A 22,715-nucleotide genomic window follows, 5' to 3' on the forward strand; every position below is an offset into this window, starting at 1 on the left:
GGGTCCGGCCCTGCATGGCAGCCACACCAACTGGAATCACAGACCAACACTAAGCCTTCGGGCTTCCCAATAAAAACAGAGGGGAGATGGTCAGGGAAGGGAAGGGCGCCAAGAATTCTGGAAAGGCTAGTATGTGCCAGGCACTAATTGTTTCCATTCACTTAACAAGATGTTTAATGCTCAGTATAGGACAGGCTCTATGCCAGGGGTTCCCAAACTTTTCTGAACATTAGAATCATCTGGGGATCGCTTAGAAATCCCCAAATTGAGGCCATGTTGCAGAAACGCTTTTTGGGGTAGTTTGGACATAGGCATCGTATTTTTTGAAGCTCCACAGGTGATGCCAATGTGCTGACAGGTCTGGGAACAACCACTCTGTGCTACGGTATGTACTTACGTTGGTCCTAGTCATCACAACCGTATTACTAGGACAGTACTGAAATCACTCTTGAACAGAAAATAAAGCAGGAAATCAGTAAGGCTGACACAATATTAAAGAACCAGTAAACGGCAGAGACATAACTCAAGCACATATCTGCTGGATTCTGAAGTCTTTTTTAAGATTGTAGTTGGCAAATCCAAAGTCAGAAAAAAAAAAAAAAAAGATTGGTGCTTGCCAGAGGTGGGGGATGGGGAAAATGAGTGAAGGTCGTCAAAAGCAACAAACTTCCAGTGATAGCATAAATCAACCCTGAGGGTGTAATGTACAGCATGGTGAGCTATAATAGTTAATAACACTATACTGTATATTTGAAAGTTGCTAAGAGAGTAGATTTTAAAAGTGTTCATCACAAGAAAAAGAATTGTACTTACATGTTGGATGAATGCTAACTAGACTTATTGTGGTGATCGTTTTACAATATATACAAATTTTCAATTATTATGTTGTATACCTGAAACTAATACAATGTTATGTGTCAATTGTATCTCAATAAAAACTTCAGAGAAATCTTTTATGCTATATTCAGACTTTTTTTTTTTTTTAATAGTCACTAGTCAAGTTAAAGAACAAGAGGCATGGGCTGCCTCAAGACATATGTAGTGTTGCTCTTGGGCCTCTGGCTTGAATCTGTAAAACCAGCTTAATTTTTATCTCCACTACTCCTCATTCCACCCCTCTAATGCTTTAGCAGCTGACCAAGTTCCTACAGCCAACTCTGGCCCCAGGCTTGATGCCTTGGGGATATAAGACATCTTGGGTGTTGATACTGGCACCCCAGCATCAAGTCACCCTTGACGCTGATTTGTTGTGACTCTGCGCCCTGGCTCTAGAAACTGGCCTCTCATCTTATTAATTTTTCCTGAGTACCTGCTGGTTCCAGTAATGGCATACTTGCACCCAAATCTGGGTTCCCTGCTTAGTGTTCAAGTTATTATGGGATGGGACCTGACCGTCCTTCTGGGCATTAGAGACTTAAGGGCATTAACTCTTGGTGTGATTTCCTTTCACACCTCTCATGGCTGCCATGAGAAACTCTCATGGCAGAGGTAATGCAACAGTTTGTCTAGACTAAATGAGAAGTAGTAGATTAGATCAGGGCCTGTAGCCTCAGTTGCCTGTTGAGTGATCCATTACCTTTCATTCTCAATGGGATGTAGGCCCTGTGGGAAGTGGAGCTAAGAGAAGAAAGGAGCCCAGGGCAGGCTTGGCATAGCTCACACTTCAGTGAAGTCTGTGTAGGGATATAGAAGAATCGCTCCGGATGGGCAAACTTGTCTGGATGTACTGAGGTGAGGGCTGGGAAGAGCCTCTGAACCAACAGTACCTGCTCCAGGAACCTGAACAGATCGTGGGAGAGTCACAGGGATAACATTTAATTAGCCTGCAGATGGCACTCATTTCTCGGAACAGAGGCTACAGGGGTCAGATCTATACATGCAGAATAAAACAAAGACATTTAATAGAAGATGCAGTTTACTTGAAAATTATCTGAATCTTCCTGGTCCTTCTAAAGAAACTCTTTTCTTAATAAAAATTCTTTTATGGTGTGTTTTATCCTGACAACTACTTTTATTTCTATAGTGTAGAATGATATATCTAAAAGTGCAGGACTTACAGAATTATGACATCCTGGCCTACGTCACATGGACTGGAAGGTAAAGGTAAGGAAACTGAAGGGACTAAGATTAAACCTTAGTTAAGCAGCAATGACCCCCTCCCCCAACAAATGCTTTTCTAAAATACTACTTTGCTATGTTGATGAAATGAGTCTCCAGGACCTTAGAGCCTCAGACTAGAAACAACTGAAAAGTATACTTTATTAAAATCATTTTAACAATAGCTTACAACTTAAAAAAAAGGAAAAGCAGCACATTTATGACATTAAACGGCCATATTCAGGGTGCAAAAGTTCACTTATGTTGCAAGAACACAGCACAAAATCTAAAAATGCTGCTTTTGAAAGCTCTATTAATTTTGAGTGCAGATGTTTTATTATATACTTTTTTTTGGAGGAGGGGCACAAAGACTCTTAAACATCTGCAAATCCCTTTCTCTAAATTAGTTTCAACTTTGCTGGGAACAGCTGTTGCCTCTGATTTTATATGTATGAACTATAACTATCAAATAATGAAACCATTGTATGTGGCATGTGCAAAGCTTGTAGTGTTTTGGCATATATATATATACACATACATATATATATATATATATATATATATATATACACATACATATATATATATATATGTTATATAACTATATTACATATAATATACCGGGGGTGCCAAAAAAATGTATACAAGTGGATATTTTTTTAACGTTTCTAAACATTGCTCAAGCAGTAGTTCGCTGTAATCAGAAGTGTCTGGACGCTGATGGTAACCACTTTAAGCACCTCTTGTAATTGCAGAAGTCAAACATGACTTTTATTCATCTTTTTTTACTGGTATAGATTAAGTGTTACAATTTTAATACAGTTTTTTCCTTTCTTAAAATGTGTGTACATTTTTTTGGCACCCTCTGTAGTTGCATACTAATGTGCATTGACTTTTTCATTACATGTTACTTGAAATAAGTACTCACATTTTATTACTTTAGAATTTAGATTTTATTCTGAAAGGGAAACTACTTCTAGTTCTTAAATGAAATCTCCACATTGCTTTGTTGGTACCAATTACATATGTAATTAACAACCCACTTCTTTCTATCCCCCATGACAAACACCATTGCCTTAGTTATCCAGTTAATTCAGGTCCAGTCTAGCTTTGGATCTAAATAATCTACAAAAAGGACTCCAATTATCCATTTTGTTGAGTTTGTAGAAAGCAAGACAATAAGGTACTTTTAGACAGAAGTTTTATGTCTTTGTGACCAAAAAAAAAAAAAAAAATTAAGCAAAAGTGAAACATAACTGCTTAAGTGAAGAAAAAAAATCAGCTCCAAAAAAAAGTTTTCCATTTAAGATTTCCTGCTTAATAACTAAATTGTTTGGACATTTTCGATTTTCACCTTTTAATTTCTAAGATTTTTCAAACCCAACAATAGGGGTAGCAGATGATTTGGTCTAAATATAGCCTAACTATTTAATAGATGGATTGAAAATGAATTAGAATAAGTAGGGCTCACTTGTCAGTTCATCCAACAGACATTTACTGAAAGATGCCTTGCAAAGACCTGGGTATACGATGAAGTAGGCATACATCCTGTTTGTTAAAAAGCTTATCATCTAGTGGGAGTGTCAAGTGCACAAATAAGTAATTGTAGAAGCAGTTTGATATGTGTCACACATCACGTGAGTACCAAGGGGTGTGACCAGCTCTCCTCAGGAGAGGAGTCAGGGGAGCCAGAGAAGGGGCTGTGGTGGCTTAGGCCGGGGCCATACCATCCAGTGCTTTGTAGAGGACAGTGGTCCTACGGGGAGAGATGCTGAGGGGTTTTAAGCAAGAGAGAAAGAAATGTATATATAGATAACATTGATCTCCCACTCTAAGAATAGGTCAGGCAACCTATATCTTGGCTCATGTTTTTACCAATTTTTTAAAAAGCAGAAAACAATAAAATGAAAAAAAATAATGTGATAGATAGCCTCTTGGAATAAGTGGACTATGTCCCTCATAACAGAGATTTTATTACAATGTTTCTTCTATAAAACAAGCTTAGTGAATAATGTTTTGAGCCACCTGTCTTTAAGTATTTGTGGAGATCATAGATAAAGCTGCAAAATGAAACAGCTGCCGTGCAGTGGTTCTGTTTATGGGTTTTATCATTCCCCTGCCTCCATCCCTCCCTCATGGCCACCACCACAACTCCCGTTCATGATCACACACATATGGCTGTTTTCTGTTTCTTGGTTAGATTCTCTCATTAGCTGTCCATTTAGAAGCCATCCTGGCCCATTAATCACCTAGTAGCAGTGACAACTTATATTTGCCCAATTATACATTTTAAAAGCAGTTTAAAAACCACAAAGCCATTTTAGTCACAAAACCACTTATATCAACACGCTAAAACTACAGGAATTCACAATGTTTTACAACTGAACCTTTTGGTCGAATGCTATTTATTAATTTTTCCAAAGACAAAGAATCTCAAATGATCTTGTGTAATATGGCAGATAAAATGAGGATTACCTCTCATATACTACAATAGGAAGGAGGGGTTAAGAGAAAGAACTACCAGTTTCAGACCTAAAGACTAATTTTTTACACATAAGTCAGACGGTTTTCATAGCAGCAAGAAATGCTTCACAAATTTGTGATTTAGGGTTTGTTTATATTTTAGATGTCAAAACTAGTTTCTATTTTCTGCAAGATGTACTTTCATCAAGAATTGAGTGAAATTGATACATTTCCAAATTTGTCAATTTCTAAGTACTTGCAAACTTTACATTCATATTTATGTCATGCTTTTATTGGCAGACAACTATAATCAAGAAAAAGGATTGCCCATAAACTAACAGATGATCATCAAGTACAACATAAGTGTAAGCCAAAGTGAATTTATGACTTTAGTCTCATAGTCTCATATTCTTATCACTTCCTATAATTTTGAGACTTCTTCTTCCAATGAAAACAAAGTTTCTGGGGTCCTTTCCAAGAAAACAGAATTGTTAAAAATACTACAATAAACTGCTGCATAATATTTTAAACGTATGTTTATTTAAAAATTTTTAAAAAGTGAATTTAGGGAATATTTCCCATTTTATCTATTGTAACAGAACACCACTCAAATTTCAGGTTTCCATGAAAGTACCAACAGTGTTTATATGCAGTTGCAATAAAAAGATGGCCCCACAATTACGAAGGAAATGTGGGGTTCATTTTGATCACTTTCCTTCAAAGTCAAGATTCCAAACACCCTTATGCCAAGAGAGAAGTAAAGAGGGAAGGTAATAAGAACCTAAATCTCATGATTTCGTCAATGACTTCTGATGGCTTCATTCTTTCCCACTCTCCCCACTCTCCTATGGTCTCTGTATAACATGCCTTTGATGACCGGGAGAGATGTGAGCTATGGCAATAGATGAAAAAAGACAGAACAAGAAATAAAGTCCCTTCAGAGAAGGAATAACAGCTTTAAATTGGAAAACAGTCTGGGAATGACGTAAACAGTCTATCTTAGTTAGTGGAAACCAGTAATTTAGTATTTTTATGCTTGTTCTAATTTACATATCGAATATGGCTCTTCAAAAAGCATAGGTAGTGATTTCTGTTCTATAGAAAGTAGAAATGTTTGATAAAAGCAGACCAAGCCCTCAGAGCAGAGTCCAGAAGAGTATATTGAACATATTCTAATTTGATCAAGCGATGCGGCTATTTTGCATAAATTGTCTGGATAAGTAGCCTTAATTATTACTTTGGCCTTGCTTTGCTCCTGCTATCAGAACCAAATCTGGAATTTCCAGATTGTCTTTTCTCCTTGTCTGCCAGCATTGGCAGATTGAAAATAAAATTTCTCATAAAAAAAAGGAAAGATAAAATTAAATTTTCCATGGGAAAATTTTCCAGAGTTAAAGATAGCAGAGAATACCCATCAAAGAGACAAACTATAGATAGCCAACAGTTGTATAAAGACCAAGAGTGAATGACATGTGGCTTGAATTGTCTGGACAACTACTTCATTTGGCTACAAAGCCTAGGTCTGAACTATCATTTAATTAAAGTTTTTGATTTTCTTTCAGATTTTAGGGTCCTAAAGAAACCATTTTACTCCTCAAATTATCCATACTTGGTAGATGGCAGAGGTGGAGGCGAGGCAAAATAATAGCTGTTATAAAGATTATTTATATTTGGCTCTATATTATATATATTATTTACTCAGGAAAAAAATTTAAAAATAGCATCAATGTCAGCAGAGCTTTATAATTGAGGCACTCTAAGAAAGAATAACTTTTGCCTCAATTTCAGTTCCAAAATTCACAGGAAAGGTTAATTGGTGCTTAGGTCTGGGAAAAGGTCTGTAATTAGCTTAGTTTCTATGAAGGACCAACAGACAGTGGTCTGGGCTCGGTTCTATGTGATACTCTATGAAGGGCTTGTTTTACATTTAGAAGACAATCTGCACCTTTACCCCTTTCCTGTTTAAGAATACCTTTTGCCTAATCTAATATTAGATTGCATTTCTTGAGTTTATACCTACTGGGAATAAGGGGCATGTGGTGGCAAGTGACAGGTGGAGGGGAGACACGCAACCAATATGCCGTTGCCTGTAATAAAATGCATCATCCATTTCCATTACTATCATTGAAACAAGGAATAAAGAAATATTATTTATGTGGCTCTTGAACAATGGACACAACCTGTAATTAATGGAATCACACTATGAAAATTTCATTGTGAAGAAATGTGATTACAAATTAAAGTGTTCCATATAGCACATGTGTTTGGGTCCTGTATCAGGCACTGCTGCACACCCCAGGTGGAACGGGCACAGGACCCTCCTTTCAGTGAGCACATAGCCTTGCAGGAGAGAAGACACTTCTGCGTTCTCAGACAACAAGCACTTGCCTCTTGGTCTTCGTGTCTTAGCTCAGGCTGTGACTTTGTTTGGATGGAAGGCTCTTCCCCACTTTACTAACTGGAAAACACTTACACATCCTTCAAGGCTCAGCTCAAAGTATTCTTCTGTCATAGGTTTTCTTGAACTTTCCTAAGAGGAAATTTCCTGTTAATTTCCTATTTCTCTATTACAAGGACCGGTTCGAAACACCCTTGTGATGATTCCTCACATTATATTGTAATTATTTGTCTGTGAATTCAGGTTTGGTCATTTCCTGAGCCTGAGCTCTGAAGAGCTATTCATGACTCATTTTAACATCACCTCTAATGTAGTCCAGTGCCTGAAACATGGTAGGTGCTGAAGTAAGTAAGTACCTGCTTTATAAGGTAGAAAGTGCTAAGTATCATCAGAGGAATACAGATTTTTAAGAAATGTTACAGAGGTTCTGTGGCGGGAAAGGAGAACTTCCAGCTTGGAGAAGGACATGGTGATAAGCAGAGCAGGTCAGAGGGCCTTGGGGAACAAACCATTTGAAATAGACTTTGAAGAATGGATGGATTGGATTTGAAACAAGGAAGCAAGAGAAGGGGATTCCCCAAAACAGGGGACATGTGTGTTGTCATTACAACAAATAAATGCAACTGAACTGTTAGTAATCACACAAGAATTTACAGATCCACATCAGTGTTGTTTTTCAAAGCATTACCTTCTGATGTGACTCACTGGCTTAATAAAATGGCTACTACTCTAAACTGTCTTTTAGGATTGCTTTTAGATCGCTTTACAAAAACATACATACCAAACAATCACTCATGCCTTTGTACTCACTCCTTTTGACTGAAAAGAATATTATTTTAATCAATTCCTCTTCAAAGAGGGTCTCAATTGTTTTTGGCCATTTGAAAAGATAAAACTCGCTTCTAAAGAAGGAAGATTTGCTACCACTTAGTATCCTAAAAGGGGTGAGCCAAAGGCTTTACGTGTCACTGTCTTTTCTCACTGGAGAGGGACAGGGAGATGGATGACACTAGTCAGCTATGAATGCGATGACTGGGAGGCCCGTCTCAGGAAGTGTGAGTGTTCCGGAGGAATGCAGGCTCGGAGGCTGGACCCTGTGGCATGGTACCTCAGCGTGAATGAGAACCTGGGGTGCCCAATGTGGCTCCACTCTGAGCTGGGACTGACAGTGAGTTTACTCAGTAAAGTCTCTTCCTCTCTAGGCACCCCAGCTTTGCCTGCACCCTTACATCAAACGTCCTGATTTTCCTAACAGGGGCTGGAGAAGAGAGCGGGCAACAGGATACCCCCAAGTACAGCAATACCTTCAACATTACACATTAAATAATTTTAAATAAGCCCACTTTAAATATTCCCAAGGTGATGGTTTAAATAAATTAGGGATGTATATTAACTTGCTGGCCCTAGCTCGGGTTAGAGAGTTCGAGTTCTTGTTATGAAAATGTTCTAGTAAATGAAATAATCTTGATCGTTAAAGTAGGCAGTTTTAAAAGCAACTACTGTTTTGATTTAGGGAGAGAGATGTAAATACTCTAAAAACATTTATGTATTCTTATCAAGTAAAAATAAAGCTCAAAGGTATTTATGAGATAATAAAAATAGTTCTAAGTATAAATGCTTACTTAGAGCTTCACAGAACAACTAACTTTAAACTATTGTGTATAAAATTGTAATATTTATTTATTTATCTAAAGATTTTTATTAAAGAATAGCTAATATACAACATTATATTAGTTTCAGGGGTACACCATACTTATTCAACATTTATATACCTAAAGAAATGATCACCATGATAAGTTCAGCAACCATCTGACACTGTACCAAGCTATCACAATATTATTGACTATTCTCTACATTGGACATTACACCCCCATAACTTATTTTATGCCTGGAAATTTGGACCACTTATTCCCCTTCACCTTTTCCTCCCTTTTAAAATTTTTCAGTTACGGTTGACATTCAATACTATTTTACATTAATTTCAGGTGTATAGCATTGTGGTTAGATATTTATATAATTTAAGAAGTGATCCCCCTGACTAGTCTAGTACTCACCTGGCACTATGCATAGTTATCACCATATTACTGACTATATTCCCTACGTTTTACTTTACATCCTCATGAGTATTTTGTAACTACCAGTTTGTACTTCCTAATCCCTTCACCTTTTTAATCGCTCACCCCAACAAATCTACTACCCATCTGACACCATAGTTATTACAATTTTATTGACTATATACCTTATGCTATACCCTACATCCCCATGACTACTGTGTAACAACCAATTTGTACTTAATTCCTTCCTCTTTTTACTCACCTCAAACCCCCTTGCATTTGGCAACCATCAATATGTTCTCTATATCTATGAGTTTGTTTCTGTTTTCTTTGTTTATTTTGCTCTTTAGATTCCACATAAAAATGAAATCACATTACACCTGTCCTTCTCTATCTGACATACTTCACTCGGCACAATACCCTCCATGTCTATCCATGCTGCCGCAGATGGCAAGAACCCAGTCCCTTCCCTGGCCAAGCAATATTCCATTGTATATATGTACCACCTCTTCTTTATCCATTCTTCCATCGACACACACCCAGGCTGCCTCCACATCTTGGCCATTGTAAACAATGCTGCAACGAACATATAGATGCACATAGCCTCTCAAAGTAGTGTTTGGTTTTCTTCAGATAAATCCCCAGAAGTGGGATTACATGGTCCTTCTTTGTCTCTTATTATAGTCTTTGTTTAAAAGTCTATTTCGTGTGGTATAAGTATTGCTACCTCAAATTTTTTGTTATTGTTGTTGTTTTCTCATTTCCATTTTCTTGAAATATCTTTTTCCATTCCTTTACTTTCTGTCTGTGTGTGTGTCTCTCAATCTGAAGTGAGTCTCTTTTAGGCAACATATGTAAGAGTCTTGTTTTCTTATCCATTCAGCCCTCCTATGTCTTTTGAATGGAGCATTTAATCCATTTACACTTAAAGTAATTGTTGATAGATATGTAGCTATTGCCATTTTATTATTCATAATTTTGATCTTTTTTTTTTTTTTCTTTTCCATCTTAAAGTAGTCCCTCTAACATTCCTTGTAATACTGGTTTGGTGATGATGAACTTCTTTAGTTTTTTTTTTTTTTTTTTTTGTCTTGGAAGCTCTTTATCTGTCCTTCGATGCTAAATCATAGCTTTGCTGAGTAATCTTGGTTCTAGGTCCTTGCTTTTCATCATGTTGAATATTTTGTGCCAATCTCTTCTGGCCTGCATAGTTTCTGTTGAGAAATCAGCTGACGATCTTCTGGGAGCTCCCTTATAAGTTACTAGTTGCTTTTCTCTTGCTACTTTTAGGATTTTCTCTTTGTCTTTAACCTTTGCGATTCTAATTATAATGTGTCTTGGTGTGGGCCTGTTTGCCTTCATCTTGTTTGGGACTCTCTGTGCTACCTGGACTTGTATGTCTAGGTTAAAAAAGTTTTCAGTCATTATTTCTTTAAATAAGTTCTCAATCCCTTGCTTTCTCTCTTTTCCTTCTGGTACCCCTATGATGTGAAGTGTTGTTATGCTTGATTTTGTCCCAGAGGTCTCTTAAACTATCCTCATTTTTTTGGATTCTTTTTTCTTTTTGTTGTTCTGATTGGGTGTTTTCTGCTACGTTGTCATCTAAATTGCTTTTTCAGTCCTCTGCTTCATCTAGTCTGCTGTTGATTCCTTCTAGTGCATTCCTCATTTCAGTTACTGTATTCTTTACTTCTGACTGGTTCTTTTTTATTGTTTCTACATCCCTTTTATATGCTTGCTATCTCTTTGTTGAAGTCCTCACTGAATTCCTTGAGCATCCATATAACCATTGTTTTCAACTTTGTATCTGGTAGGTTGCTTGCCTCCATTTTGTTTGGTTCTTTTACTGGAGTTTTCTCCTGTTCTTTCATTTGGGATGCATTTCTTTGTTTCCTCATTTTGGTTGCTTGTTTGTGTCTATGTATTAGGTAGATCTGCTATGTCTCCCAGTTTTGGCCAGGTAGCCTATGTAGTAGGCACCCTGTGGGACACAGTCTCCATGGTCAACTGCTCCAGGTGCTCCAGGTGTGTCACTTTTGTGGGTTGTGTGCTCTCTTGTTTTAGTTAAACCTTGATTACTACTGGCATGTCAGTGGGTAGCATATACCTGCAGTCTGACTGGTTGTGGGGTTTGGCCACGTCCACAGTCTATGGGCTGCTGTGCATGGTGAGGTGTGGTTACCCCACTGAGTGGAATTCACCCCAGCAGGTTCTGCTGACTGTTGAGACCACCCTTTGTGTGTGCCACTTTGGGGCCTAATTGGGTGGTGTTCTGCTGTGGTCTGAAGCCAAGTTCCAGGTGTGTTGGTTCTGGGGCCTCTTGGGAGGGGTTTTGGTGTAGGCCCAGGTCGCCCACTGCCTGTGACCAGCTGGGGACTACCTGGTAGGAGCAATAAAACGATCTGCAGTTGTTTGTTGCCTGTGCTAACCCTGGAGGTGGGTGGGAGAGGCCTGCTGCGAATCAAGGATGTCTGCCACCAGTTCCGGGCCTGGGGTAGCTCTTCAAAAAGCCAGAACACACCAAAGCCTCCTGCCACCTGCCACTCTTTTAAGGTTCAGCCCCTGATAAAATCTTGTGTGGTACATGAGTTGAGGGAGGCAGGGTCTCAGGGACTCACAAGAGTGGGAAGAGTTGTGGTTACTAGGTTCATGTAGACTCTGGTTTGGTGCCAGTACTGAGCCTGGAGCTACTCAGCAAAAGTTCCAGAGCACATCAAGGCCAGCTGTTGTCCGCCTGGGTCCTGGGGACTCCAATAGCTTTTTTCTTTCCCTACTTTTATTTTATTTTTTTTTACTTTTTCTTTTTTATTAGTTTCAGGTGTACAAAACAATGTAGTAGCTAGACATTTACACCCCACACAAAGTGATAACCTCCCTCCCTCAATCTACTACCACTCTGATATCGTATGTAGCTGTTACAATTTCATTGACTCTATTCCCTATGTTGTTCTCCACATCCTGTGTGTGTGGAGGAATATATATATATATATATATATATATATATATATATATATATATATATATATATGTGTGTATAATTACAATTGACATTCAATATTATTCAGCTTCATTTTCAGGTGTACAGAGCAGTGGTCAGACATCTACACAATCTGTGAAGTGGTCTCTTTAATAAAACATGTGTCCAATAGTTTTTCAAGAAAGAGTACAATGTGGGTATGGCTTGCTTTTGGCTGAGAAAGTGCTGCTGGAGTTGGGCAAGTTGGGTGGGGTGAGGTCTCAGTGAGTCAGCAGCGCCAAGCAGCAGAGCTCACCAGACAAATCAGATTCAGATTTGACCGTAAGCATAGGGGGAGGGCTCAACACATTAAAGATGATACCTGCCTGCCAGCTACATGGGAGAAGGACCTCCCACAGGGAAATTGAAGTCCTCCGGCCTTCACCCCAAGGCCACACACTTCATTCTGTTCCCCCACATGCCTCTGACCATACCTGAGTTATGGTTCCTCTGCTGGAGCCCAAGGTGAGTGCCTGCAAGTGAGTGAGTTTGTGTGCAGGCCCTTTAAGAGGATGCCTGGGTTTCCTGTAGCCTTCTGTCCCACACAGATGGTCAGAATCCTCATTGTTTTTCACAACCAGATGTTGTGGGGGCTCTTATTCCCAGCACTAGTACTCTGGGCTGGGGAGGCTAGTGAGGGGCTGGGGTCTCTTGCTCCTCTGGGGGGAATTTCTGTGGCTGAGATAACCCTCCTAGTTCTCAACTGCCACATGGAAGTTTGGGGCTAGTTTGTGTCTCTGCCCCTCCTACCAGTCTCTACGTGGCTTCTTCTTTATAGCCTTAATTATAAAACTTCTGATCACCTAGACCTCAGATGGTTCTTCAGGTTGATTGTTCTATAATTTAGTTGTAATTTTAATGTACTCATGGAAGGAAGCAGGCATAGTGTTTATCTACACTGACATTTTGCATCTCCTCTAGAATACTTTTCTGTAGATATTTATGTTTGACCTATAGTTATTCTACTGGAGATATAGTGCAGGTAAAAATAAAATCCACAAATAATCCGCAATCTTGAAAAGGCAAAAATTGAAGCTGTAAGCAGTAATCTATCAAATCAGACAACTGGTCAATAAATAATCAAGAAATCATTATACAAAACCTTCTTACTCTTTAATTCTATAAACGTGCATCTACCTCCAATTCTCCAGAAACCGCTTCCTAAAGGTCACTAATAAAATAGATGATGGCAGCCTTTTCCCAATCCTTACTCAACAATTGTCATAGTTGATAGTGGTAGCTAGTCTATCTTTCTTACAGCTTTGAGACTCTCGACTCTAGTTCTTTTATTTGTCTACTTGACTGATTTACACAATCTTCTAAATAATGGTGTCCCCCAAGGTTTTATTGTCCATTGTATTCTTTTTTTCTATATTCTTGTCTGTTTAACTATCATCTCTAGGTTTCCCCTCCTTCCTTCAATGAATTTCAGACCTGCATTTCACCTGCCTGCCACACCTTTCCACCTCAATGGACGTCTCAACTAAACACAACATGGCAAAAGCTCACATGAATATTTTTCTTGCTCCTTTACTAACCCTTACTATTGATTTCCTTATTTTTATTGATGTTACTATTATTACCCCAGACTTCTGGATTGGAAACTGAGGGTTTAGATTTGCTATCTCTCTCCCTCTCTTTTTGTGTCTCTTCCCTTTATCATCCAACTCAGTGTCCACATCATCTCTTTTTTTTGTATTGCCTTTGTTACACTCTAGGTCACATACAAATTACCCCACCCCTAACCATCCTCAAGTCTCCTAACATATACGAGGACTTCTAATCTCTTCCATTTTCCATCTGTCTCACACAACTCCTAATCATTATTTATAGTGTGCAACTTTCTGCTCAAAAATCTATGGAGAAGGAAAAAAACTCCCTGCACACCACATACAGACCAATCTTCTTAAGATAACAAATAAGGATTTCACCATCTGGCCTCAATTTGCCTTTCTGGTCTCACCTCTTGCCACATTCAGCTCTGGAAAACTACCAGCTTTTCTCTCAAAATACTCTGTTCATGTCCTTTGTACACGTGCTGAATTCTCTGCTAAGAATTGCCCTTTCCTTTACTGTCTGCCCAGGGAACTCCTACTCATCTTTCAAGACCCAAATGAAATGTCAGCCCCTTTGCTGCCCTTGCCCACCCAGGAGTCTAATTAGCAAGGTTTATTTCCAACATAGCCTTGTATTGCTATTTATTTTTGTATCATAATTAAAACTTTCTACTTGATTGCAGAAACTGTAGCATACATATAATACCTGGTATGTGCTCTATACATGGTGGGTCGCAATAAATAGTTACTAAATAAATGAATTATTAAATAAATGAATGAGTGAAAATGAATGATCTCCATTGAGTCTCCCTCAAGTTGGATTCCTTTGGTCCAACTTGAATACACTAGAGCAGTGCTTTTCAAGCTTTAAAATGCATATAAATCACCTAGGGAAATCTTGTTAAAATGCAGGATTCGATTCAGGTGGTCGGGGGTGGGGCCTGAGATTCTGCGTTTCTAACAAGTTTCCAGATTGCTGCAGGCCCAAGAGCCACACTGCACTACAGGACTGGGTGTCCCGCCATGCTTTCATGGTCTATACTACTCCTTATGCTTTGGGTTTACCTGTAGCATACTACTTGCCCTATTCTGTCATGTTGTATTGTTATATTGTCTTCAGGTAAAATGTGAGTTTTAGTGAACAGAAACTATGTCTACTCTGTTATATATCCATCATTGTATTCTCAGCACCTTGCCCTGAATCTGGGGCATAGTAGGTGTTTAAGCATTGTTTAATTACGTAGTCTCTTCAAGATGAACTCACAGCCATGTCCAACTTAACTCCATTATCTGTGTATTTGGAGCTCATCTGTTAGTCAATGACACTAACTAACTCCCTCTGAGCAGCCTGGATCTTTTACATAGGAGAACAAAAGAAATTGGCCACCCAAAGCCCCTAAAGGGAGCTAAAAACCCGAGTGCAATTAAGCAGACTGAATGCAGCTGTGGTCAGGTAGACTGATGAGTGCCACTCTCTCTAGCCATACAGGAGATCAGCTGACACACCATCCGAGGCTTTATCCGTTCACTTCAATAAATCTAAGGCATAGGCTTGGGACAAGTTTAAACTATTGTGTGTAAAAAGCTTGTATCACATGTACCTTGGACTTTTTCTGAAATAAATGTTTGTATACTCTGTCAAAAAATAGGAAAAATGATTATTAAATTTTTTCTTTAAAAATACATAAAATAATTCTGTTTTAAGTTGTAAATGAAAATTTAGATGTCAAATATTTGAGTTTTTGGTTGTTAAATCAAGAGGAAGCCAGAGAGGTCAGAAGATTTGAAAATTTCAAGGCATACATGTTTAATGACACGCTACAGTGTCTACATTACTTATAATAAGTCAGAATACCCTTTGGCTGCATTTTAATTTAATCACAAGCAAACTTAAATGTTTGCCTTGTTAATGGACATTTGGCCTTTACATTGAGAAATAGCCTGAAAAGAAATGTCTACTTGGAGGAAAAGGAGTGATCTAAAGTGTCTTGTTTGGAGAAAAATAAAACCCCACCTTGTCTATAACTGTAACCATTTCTAACTATTTGCAATTTCTGAAGGTTCGGGGGAGATTAGGATAGAAGACAATTGGCACATACGATAGATTTTTAAAATCCCCATTATTAACAGAAAGAATTACATCATTGTTACAAAAGACACTATATACATTCATTGATATGCATTTGTATTCTACTCTACAAATAATTATACCCTGGTTGTTTCCAAAGCTAAAGCAATGCAGAAAGACACATGAAGGAACAAGAATCTGTCAATGAGTTTAATACCCGTAAGTTAAGAAAACAACCACATTTTATCTTATTTATGAAATTCTTTTCATGACCCTTTCCTGGTCAGATCCACACAGAACAGATTAATAGTTGGAATGTTGATCTAGACCATTCATAGAAAAAAATCATTTTATGTCAATAATTATAAGTGTAAAAATTAGGCCTTAGTCTTTTAGCTTTAGTTATCTGATTTGCAGGAACTACCAATGAATATTATAAATCTGACAAACTGCAAGGGATAATAAATAACAGTGTCTCTGTTGGGTTCCTGCCAAAAGACCAATTTATTCTACAAAGTACATTTGAGACCTAATGCTGAGAAAACTATGTAAATTAACATGGAAAAGCATTCCCAATAATTAAACTAACTCAAAACTACAAGAAGTTTCTGGTAGTCCTTTAGTCCTTTAGTCCATGGTCATATTGAAGAAAAACTGACTGGAATGAGACGATTCCATTGGCCACAGTAAATGTAACAAGAAATTCCAGACAGATTACTCCACAGCTGCTTCCCCCAAACACACACCCCCATCTCCATGCCAGCACACACACACACACACACACACACACACACACACCTTCTCACCAATCACTGTCCTGAAATATCGCTAGCCTGAAAGTTTTACATTTCGCTGTGACAACTAAAGGGAGCAACAGTTGTCTAACACAGCTGCAGTCTGAACGCAAAGGTTAGGAGGTGGGAGTAGTCAAATACAGTTCCAAGTGCTAACTCAGGGGGAATGATTCTTTCCTAGAGCGATGTACCCTTGGGAACTCAGAGTCTCCAGCAACATGCAATTGGTCACTAAAAACCCCATAGAGCGCAAATCTCAAAATCCAATTTGAAAAAAGAAAATGTTACTTAAAATAAGTGAAATGTAGATTTTTATATTAACAACTATAATTTTAAAAAGAATATTTTGTAATAGTTTTTTTTATAACCTCAAAATCTCAAATCTTAGAAGAAGAGGACAAAAACATTAGAAAATACGTTTCTATGAATATGTCTTAAAGCTTATCAAACGATTCTGTACCTATGATGTTACTTCTGAACTAACATTTTCTTACCATAATCATTCCTCATTTTTTACATCTGGCCAAAACTTTATAGTACCAGTCTGCCATTAAAGAGATGAAGTAGATGTTCTTAGAGTGATTACCATTTTGAATACAATTTCCTGTAGAATAGTATGTTAGGTTGCCACAAGTTTTTTGTGGTGCATGTAGAGTATTGCATGGACTGTCCATTAAGATGGAATGTGATTCTTAAAACTTCTGAATATTGTGGTATCAAAGAACACAAACACCACATCTTTCTACATTCTTTTAGGATCCTTATCATTTTATACATACATACTTTTTACATCGTTGTGATCAGTGAGCAAATAAATGAAATTATTTTCTTTTTTTTTCCTTCCCAAATTCCATTTAATCAGATAATTCTAAGAGTCCTTTTCCTTTTCTTTGCAAGAATGCTGTGATTCTAGCTATAATTGTTTATCATTCATTTTGCTGGCTTGTCAACCAACCATAGTAAGTAAGGAGAAATTAGTTTGATTTATGCTGTGGATTGTTTTGGAATCTTTTAAATAGTTTTTTATACTTTAAATAGAAATTTAGATTTAAAATTAAAACTACAATTTTTATAATATACTTTTAAATAGTTTTTTTTTACCCCAACTCTTAAAAGAGGACAAAAATATCAGGAAATATGTTTCTATTCATATGTTTTAAAGCTTGTCAAAAGATTCTGTACATATGACGTTATCTCTGAACCAACATTTTCTTACAATACTCATTCCTCACTTTTAATATCTGACCAAAACGTGATCATACTACTTTTTCATTAAGCAGTGAAGTAGATGCTCTGCTTTATAATGCTTATCATTTTGAATAGAATTTTTCCACAGCATGACATGTGCTCAATAAATAATAGCTGTCATTATTATTATGGCAATGCTGCCCAATGCATGCTCTAAGGGTCATTTATGTTTTGTATAACTATAACATTTATTTCTTATAACATGTTTTTCAAAATGTGGGATGTGACCCATTAGTGGCTTGTGAAATCAATTTCGTGGGTCTCAGCCAGAATTTTATAAAAAGTGAAATAAAATAGAAAAGAAAACATCTGAATGCATTTCATGTGGTGAGATAAAATACTGTTTTGTGAAACTTGTTTTAGTATTGTGGGTAGGATATATGTGTGGATAAAATGTACTTCTTACTATGGATTGTCTTAAAAGTTTGAAAGTCACTATTAAAGGCATATATTTGTAATGAACATAATGGAAATATAAGTATTCACTCTAGAACAAAGGAAAACAACCACATTTATTTTTCTATAATTAATAATCAATTTTTTATATTCAAAACACAATTACTCAGCTCTGTATATTGCATTAAAAGTATTCAAGCCATTTAAAAATAATTTTCTATTCATTTTCCATGGGCACCATTAGAGAATTAATAGGCTAGCATTTGTTGACATGATTATTTTCCACAAATGGATTCTCATTTGTTTTCCATTTATCTACCATGAAATAATAATATATCCAAAGACTTTTGATGCTTACTTTGTTATTCTCTCATGATGATCTACCTCCATGGTGAACATGTGATAATTCTCCTTGATGACAAATTGATTTATTACAAAACAGCATCTCATTGGAAATGTATGAAAAATAATTCCAATTAGTCTACACAAACACCCACCCATATCCACACATACCCTCTGTATTAAACCCCTTCAAATGTTTATGAACTCTCTTCTCAGAAATCATAATATTGTAGGCAAAAGGAAAATAATCAACTTAGTTGTTGTGTCTTGCACTGTGCATTTCAACTTATGGAAAAAATAGGCAAAGTAGAAAATAAAAAGAAGAGTCAGTCTTTAGGGGTCAATGTTAACTTTTGTACAAGTATTGGGGAACAAATGCAGACATCCCACACTCCCATGAAAAATCACAAACTCTGCCTTGGTGTTAAGCCAATTGTATTGACATCAACATTCAGAACAAGGGTTAGGTGCTGGAGTAAGGCTATCAGGAGAGTGTGAGTTCTACCCTTGAACAGAATTCACAAATATGAAACACACTAGTTCATCTTCTCAGTGCTTACTGTGACCAGAGAAAGGTAATATTCATTTCTAATGGAAGGGATTTTTCCATAAGAAGCTCTTCCCAAACAAGTATGCAGTCTTAAAAGGGCAAGGAAAATTCTAAGAGACCCCTAATTCACAATTTAGTCCAAACTATTTACTGAGTACCAGATACTGTGCTAGGAGCTGAAGACAGAGATGAGTTTCCAGTAGAGGGAGAGAGCTCCAAAAGCACATAAAAATTTATAATTCTATATGCTAAGGGCTATGACTGAGGTATACTAACGCTTTGAAGGAGACAGGGAGGAGGGCCATTCCAGATGGTGAGCTGATGGAGATCAATGGAAATTTCTTAAAGAGGTAGTGATGAAGCTGACAAGAGGAAGGGGTGCTTTTCCCAGGGAACGCAGATCATGCAGCATGATATTTGTTTGGGACATTGCAATAAAGGCTAAACCATATGAAATTTGAAAAATTTGAAACAACAACAAAATTGGATTTGGTTCGACCTAAGCATTGCATGTGTTCAGGATTCCATAAGTAGTGTGGCAGTGCTGGGTAGAAGTAAGACAAGGGAAGATAGGAGAGAAGGCTGAAGAAGAGGACAAAGGTCAGATCAATGTCTCACGTGGGAATTCAAGTGGCAACAGACACAGGCTGAGAAAAATCTAGGACTAGAATATCACACAAAGTACTAGAATTGCCTAAGCGTTCAAAAATATTCAACAAACCTTAAAACACCAAAAGTGAAATAAAAAACATTAAAAAAAGACATTTTATTCATTATTCTGTCTTCTTAAAATAATAATTTCAAAACGTCCTATAGCCTTCAATTTTTATCACAGTTTCTTAATGTACTCGTATATGTCATTTTAATATTCAAACTTCTGCACTCTATCACTTAGCTGACTAGTAAATCATTTCCCATGTAATTATTATATTATTTTTAATGGCTGTAGATTGTTTCATTGTGTTCTTACCATTGACAACTTAATCATTTTCTTTCTGTATGTCATGTAGGCAGTTTCCACATTTCCCTATGACAAATGACATTTTCATAAATGGTTTCTACTTATATGTGTATTTCATCTTATGCTTTCCTTGAAGTAAATTCTAAAGTGTAAGATTATTAGGCTACCGGGAAAGAATATTTTTATGGTGTTTTGTTACCCAGGTGGAAGAGGACTTGGTACTTACTGTTTTGCTCCAGGTAAGGCCTGTAGTGTGGTGTTCCTTGATGTAGGCTTGAAGCTCACTCCAAATGTTCAAATATGACTTCACCCAATCCACATGGCGCAAATCGCTTTGTTATAAAAAAGAGAGGTGTTAGGATCTAAAACAAACTTTAAAAAAAAATTGGGGGTGGGGGGCATATGGTAATCCAGTAACTAAGGCTCCATATGACTCTGGAGCAATCGTCTTTCTAGTCCAGTCACCGTGAACCAATTCCAAAGAGAACCTTGCAAGGAAGGTGGTCCAGGTCTCTGCTGAGAATGCTGAATGCCCTGATCACCAGTTGCAGAACAGAGAGGTTCACAAAGGAGAACCCCACAGAACCAAACCAATTTGGGCTATGTGTCCTCATGTCACCTCTCATGGGGAGATGAAGGTGGAGTGGAGGCCGTTTCTTTCTGTATTGTTTCTGATGCAAAATGAAAAACAATGTGCTTTCAGGAAGGAGAATGGTATTAAAAAGAAAAAATGTTCTTCGGTTTGTTTTCTAATGATTTGGTTGAATTATTCAGTTGTAATCACTTTAGAGAATTTTAGACTGGCAAGGAAGTTTTAAGAAAAACGCTTTCCTAGAAATGGATAGCATTAATACTTCTTAAGGGATATTCACGTAAATTACCTTTATTTGATAATCATAATGACTATGCAAGCTAGGCAGCATATTATCAGTATTTTTAGCCCAATTTTACTCAACCAAGATATAATAAAATGCTTACCTTTCATAACAGGATTAACATATAGGATTGAGAACAACTGTTAACAAATATTAAACTTATGATAGGCAAAAACAGTTGCATTTCCTTTGGAAAATTTTCACCTACTTGTACACATTTTTTTCACTTTGAATGAAATAGTAGTAAATAATAAAATAATGAAATATCAGTCAACAAAATTTTAATCATGAACCTGGGTCATTAATCTGAAGACAATCACTAAAGGAAATCTTTATTATTAAAACTCTTGTCAATAATTACTTTTCTCTGGAGATATTTTGTTTTGTTGTCTTTGAAAAAGCTCCAAGTACCACCAGTTTAGAATCCCATTATATTAAGTCATGCCATTTAAGAAAAGTGAAATGGGAGAACTGAAGTCATAATTATTCACCTCTTTAAGAGGAATAAAACCATGAGTGTGGTTTTATTCTACATTTTTATATTTGCTGATTATATGAAACAAATTTGTGAAAAATCTCACCATCACTTTCTCTCACTTTCCCAGTTAAAATCCAAAAGGCTAAGTGTGGGTCATAGATCTCTCACATCAGTTTCCTTATCCTATGAGGTTTTCTGAGGGTCTCAGTATAGAGCCCTGAACATATATAACTGCTATTATTAGAGCACTAAAATCATTTCAAAATGAATTACACATATATTTCTATATGTAGTTATTTAATACATATATGTCCATATGTACATATGTATATGTTCATACAATATACACATATGACTGTAGGCATTATAGAAATAGCAGTCTGTGTGTTCAATATACTTCCTATTAAAAAATGTAACAAGCAATGAAGTCCAGATATGCGTAGTCAAATTCATTTTCCTTTTACCTATCACAGTATGATTTTTTACTTGAAAACATTTCTAGCAAAACTTGTAATAAGGAATAACAATATGGCATCTTTTAGCCTGAAGTTGGTCTCTGAGAAAACACATTGAGCAGGACCCAACTACACTTCAGGAGCTGCAAACCCATCCTCAGTTTTCACTTACCCTGGAAGAAGCTATGGGAAGTGCATGTGACTATAATGATTATGACTCAGAGAAGCCAAACCTCCATAAAGTCAAAATAATTAACGGAGTCTACTCATTTATTGAAAAAGAGCCAAACAACCAGTCAAGCCAGTCATAAGGGCTGCACAGATGCGGACTCCACTGTTCATAGTCCTTGTGTTTAAACCACAAAGAAGCCTGACTCAACTCCTTTACCCACAGGCCTGTCTGCCCACAGGCAGCAATGAGTGGCACAGACTGCAGTGTCCTGCAGCCAGCACTGAGCTCTCAGAGTGAGGCACAGCTGGCGTGATGCACTGATAAATGGGTGTTAAATGAGTGCTGTGCGGTATTCTGCTTCTGTCAGGTGCCACCCCTGGAAGCCAAGTGGTGGCTTAGGACTGGTCTGACTACTTCTGGAAGCGAAGTGAATGAATCCGCACTTGTAGCTGCGTTTCCCAGCATATTCCACAGTCTTCAGGTGGTCCATTAAGTATAATTGAGTTGTCCTTGATACTGCCAGGAGTACGTTTTCTACTCAATAGTTGACATGGAGGGACAAATACTGGATCTACTTGTGTGTGTACAAAAACGCGGACAACCACAATCCTACTTGCTATGCTTCCACATGGAAGGGATCACTCATACCTATGGCCCCAACATAACCTCGAGTAGGGACTGGGAGGAGAAAGGAGCTGATGACCTGAGATAAAAACAAAAATGGCCTTCAAGCGTGATATGAAAAAAAGTAGAGGCTTATGGGATGCCTAAGGTGTCCTGAATGGGCATGTA

At 37.3% G+C, this 22,715-nt stretch overlaps 1 protein-coding gene across 1 annotated transcript in view; it reads right to left on the bottom strand.

Moving 5' to 3' along the window:
* The window catches only part of CAP2 (cyclase associated actin cytoskeleton regulatory protein 2), a 142,478-nt gene that overhangs the window by 26,208 nt on the left and 93,555 nt on the right, over positions 1-22,715 (bottom strand). Inside the window, exon 7 of the mRNA XM_019743010.3 lies at positions 20,170-20,275. Within this exon, the coding sequence (XP_019598569.1) occupies positions 20,170-20,275 (106 nt within the window). The remainder of the gene's footprint in view (positions 1-20,169; positions 20,276-22,715) is intronic.

The sequence above is a fragment of the Rhinolophus sinicus genome, chromosome 14 (genome assembly GCF_057876585.1).
Source record: "Rhinolophus sinicus isolate RSI-liver-muscle chromosome 14, RSI-T2T, whole genome shotgun sequence".
In the NCBI taxonomy this organism is placed as follows: Eukaryota; Metazoa; Chordata; class Mammalia; order Chiroptera; family Rhinolophidae; genus Rhinolophus; species Rhinolophus sinicus.